The following is a 3,804-nucleotide window of genomic DNA, read 5'->3' as shown; positions in this document are numbered from 1 at the left end:
GGGGGATACTGTACACATAAATCCTTGTATAGTTAAGTTTATATATAAATTTTTATATTCATATAAATATTCACACACACACACACACACACACACACTCTATTGATTCTGTTTCTCTGGAGAACCCTGATGTGGTTGTGGGCCAGAGCTATGTAGTGACCTATGGGCCATTGGGCATCGTGCTGGTGTTGACTTAACTTTCTGGTGTAGCGTGGTATGGCATTGGGCCCGAGGGAGACACAGGGCCCCCTTACATGAGAGATGGGTGGGGAGGGACAGAGTAGAGGCTTCTCTCCCTGTCCTTTGGGACTCCCAGCTCCACTCCCTCATCCTGTGAGCTTGATGGGCTGATCATCTCCTCTCCCAGGAGGGCCCTTCCTCTGGTCAGCCTGCCACAACCATACCTCCTTTGTAAACCTGGCCTCTGGGTACGTGTCTCAGGGTCTGCTCTTCCCTCCCCAGCTGCCTCTTAGGCTACTGGCCAATTCCTGCAGACTTGGTGGAAACTGAACCACGAGGCAGTTAGGTTCCTGTTTTCCTGGAGCCGTCTTCTGGGCCTCACCTTCTCACACTTAGGATCCACAGTCTTTGTGTTGACCCATGGGGATGACCAGGTAAAAAGGATAGAGGGATGAGGAGGGTGTGGTGGCACATGCCTGTAATCTCAGTGGCTTGGGAGGCTGAGGCAGGAGGATTGTGAGTTCAAAGCCAGCCTCAGCAAAAGTGAGGTGCTAAGCAACTCAGGGAGACCCCGTCTCTGAACAAAATACAAAATAGGACTGGGGACGTGGCTCAGTGGTCAAGTGCCCCAGAGTTCAATCCCTGGTTACCCCCCTCCACCCCCGCTTAAAAAAAAGGACATAGGGATGCTTCTTGTTCACTGTCCAAGGAAGGGGATGAGGAGTAAGAGACCCAGACAGGTCCTGCCTCCCCAGGTTGTGCTTAGGTCCCAGGCCCTGGAGGAAAGAATGTCCCTGTCCAGAGTTTTGAAAGTCAGACCTCTCCAACTCCTCTCACCCTCCCCTCAATTCTATCACACCCTCTTCATTAGTGGAAAGAACAGTAGATTCATAGGTGGGACTTTTGACAGCATTGACTGTCATTGCTTCTGAATGACAGGAGCTTAGCTGTAAGTTGCTGATCCCTGATTGGTTTATCCGCAGTGTGGGAATAACCATCAAATCCGTTGCCCTGGTCATACTGAGATGCAGTGACATGTGTCAGTGAATGGGCTATGGAAAATTTATGCAATGCTGTACAAGTATAAGGGATTGTCATTAATTATTTTTATTAAACAACTCAAGTCTCAGTTCTTATTGCTGATAGCAACTCTGGCCTCTTAATATGCTTCTTCTGAGGAAGACAAAACCCAGTACTTCTGAGTCTTTAATGTGCAAATAAATAAACTGGGATCTTGTTAAAAGTGTAGATTGTGGTTCAGTAGGTCTGGGCATCCTGGATTCTGGTTTTCATGCTCCCAGGTGATGTCAACACTCCAAACTACTCCACAGGAAAGGCCCTGAAAGGTTTATAATAAGCTGAGAAGAAACAGCTTAGGAAATACAGCAGAAATATGGATTTATTAAAGCAGTATGCAGGCAAAGATGGCCTGCTGGTCACAAAAGATACACTTTGGTCTTTGGAAAAACAGAAGATGAGAGGATAGAGAACGAGAGAAAGCAACTCTGGGGTTCAGGAGACCCTGGACTGATCACTTCCTGGACTTCTCTGAGGAGCAGCCACCGTTGGTCTTATTAAGAGAGTCGGTGCTGCCTGTTCTTGAGCCCACACTGTTGAGGATTTTGTCAATTTCTCCTGAGATGTTTTGCTTCTCTTCATTCTCAGTCTCTCGGTGGTAGAAGTAGTTGAAGTTGGAGACGATGACAGGCACAGGGAGGGCAATGGTAAGGACCCCGGCAATGGCACACAGAGTGCCCACGATTTTTCCCCCTGGGGTGGTCGGGCACATGTCTCCGTAGCCTACAGTTGTCATGGTGACCACCGCCCACCAGAAGCCATCAGGAATGCTGGAGAAATGGGACTCTGGCTCATCCACCTCAGCAAAGTAGACTGCACTGGAGAAAAGGATGACCCCAATAAAGAGGAAGAAGATGAGCAGCCCCAGCTCCTGCATGGAAGCCTTCAGCGTCTGCCCCAGGATCTGCAGCCCCTTGGAGTGGCGGGAGAGCTTGAAGATGCGAAAGACCCTCACCAGGCGGATGATCCTCAGGATGGCCAGGGACATGTTTTGCTGGTTGCTTGGCTCCGTCTCCTGGACCAACTCTGTGATGAGAGTTGCAAAATAGGGGATGATGGAGATGATGTCTATGATGTTCATGAGGTTCCTGAAGAAGTCCGTCTTGCTGGGGCAGACCACGAACCGAAGCACCAACTCGAAGGTGAACCACATGATGCAGGTGGACTCCACCATGAAGAAAGGGTCAGAGAACATGGTCTGGGAGAGGTCTGTCTTGTTTGCATGGAGTCTGGGGTCCCTGACCACCTTCAGCTCCCTGTCCTCCCGGAACTCCGGTAGTGTCTCCAGGCAGAAGATGGTGATGGAGATGACCACGACCAACACCGAGACCATGGCCACCCCACGGGCCGCACTGGAGCTCTCAGGGTACTCAAAGAGGAGCCAGAACTGCCGGTGGAATTCATTGGTGGGGAGCGGTGTTTCAGGGTCTTTGATGAAGCCTTCGTCCTCCCGGAACTGGTCCATGGCCTCGCTACCCAGCTCATAGAAGGAGATCTCATCAGCAAAGATATCAATAGGGACATTGGCTGGCCGCCGGATTTTCCCACCAGATTGGTAATAATACAGGATTCCATCAAAACTTGGCCGGTTCCGGTCAAAGAAATACTCATTTCTCATAGAATCAAAGAACTGCATCCTTTTTTCCCGGTCTCCCAGGAGGGTCTCTGGGAACTGATTGAGGGTTCGAAGCTGGGTCTCAAACCTCAGCCCAGCGATATTAATGATCACCCGCTGGTTTCCTTCATTCCAGAGGACTGGCTCAGGCCCTGGGGGATTGGCAGAGTCTCCCGGGAGCTTGGAGAAGGTGGTCTCGTGATTGGTGCTATCACTGATGAGGATCTTCCAGTTGGAAAAGGGGCTGCTCCCAGGGCAGCCTTTTGGATTGGATGGATCAAAGTCTGTAGCATAGCCTGGCTCTTCCTGGATTTCATCTGAGTTATCAAAATTGACCAGAGCAACTTCCATTTCTTTCCAGCCACAAACCTCCATTCTAGGGGGATCAGGGGAGCAGAATGAAGACCCTCAGTCCTCACTGCCCACCGTGAGCTGTGGAGAAGAAGAAATGCATTAGATTCCAGGCCAGGGTAGGATACAGCTGGCTCTTGATTATTGATGTTAGATATACCAATGGATTAAGCAATGACTTATTTTTTTGCTTGAGAAGGTCCCTTTGGCGACAGTCTTCCCTTGAAATCAATTTGCAACCCCTGAACTTACACATGCTGATCCCTACTAGAAATGGCAAAGAGGGCCCCTAGAGGACAGGGACAAACTTTTCCCAGCAAAGGAGTGTCACTGTATATGTTGGCAGAGGGGCGTCATAATAAAAGAGAAAGTGAATATTTCATGATAATAAAAAGGACAATTTTGTATGTGTGAAGACTTGAAGTCCATCCAACATTTCCACTCTTATTCTCCTTAGCTCTTTTCTTTTCACCCCCCAACATTCAGTCCCTTTTGTATACAATCTTCAAAATATATCTGGAAGTCTACCATTTCTCATCACCTCCTCCACTATCTCTTGGACCCAGTGGTGAAGTCTGGGA

At 49.2% G+C, this 3,804-nt stretch overlaps 1 protein-coding gene across 1 annotated transcript; it reads right to left on the bottom strand.

Moving 5' to 3' along the window:
* Window positions 1–1,711: 1,711 nt before the first annotated feature.
* On the bottom strand, window positions 1,712–3,247 carry KCNA10 (potassium voltage-gated channel subfamily A member 10; the record flags this gene model as incomplete). Its single annotated transcript, XM_081307793.1, has 1 exon — window positions 1,712–3,247. One exon carries the CDS (start codon window positions 3,245–3,247, stop codon window positions 1,712–1,714), a length of 1,536 nt encoding a protein of 511 aa, XP_081163919.1.
* Window positions 3,248–3,804: the final 557 nt, after the last annotated feature.

This window comes from Spermophilus citellus, assembly GCF_964194105.1.
Source record: "Spermophilus citellus genome assembly, chromosome: 9".
In the NCBI taxonomy this organism is placed as follows: Eukaryota; Metazoa; Chordata; class Mammalia; order Rodentia; family Sciuridae; genus Spermophilus; species Spermophilus citellus.
Note: the sequence above shows the minus strand (reverse complement) of the source record. Positions and strands in the feature narration are given on the sequence as shown.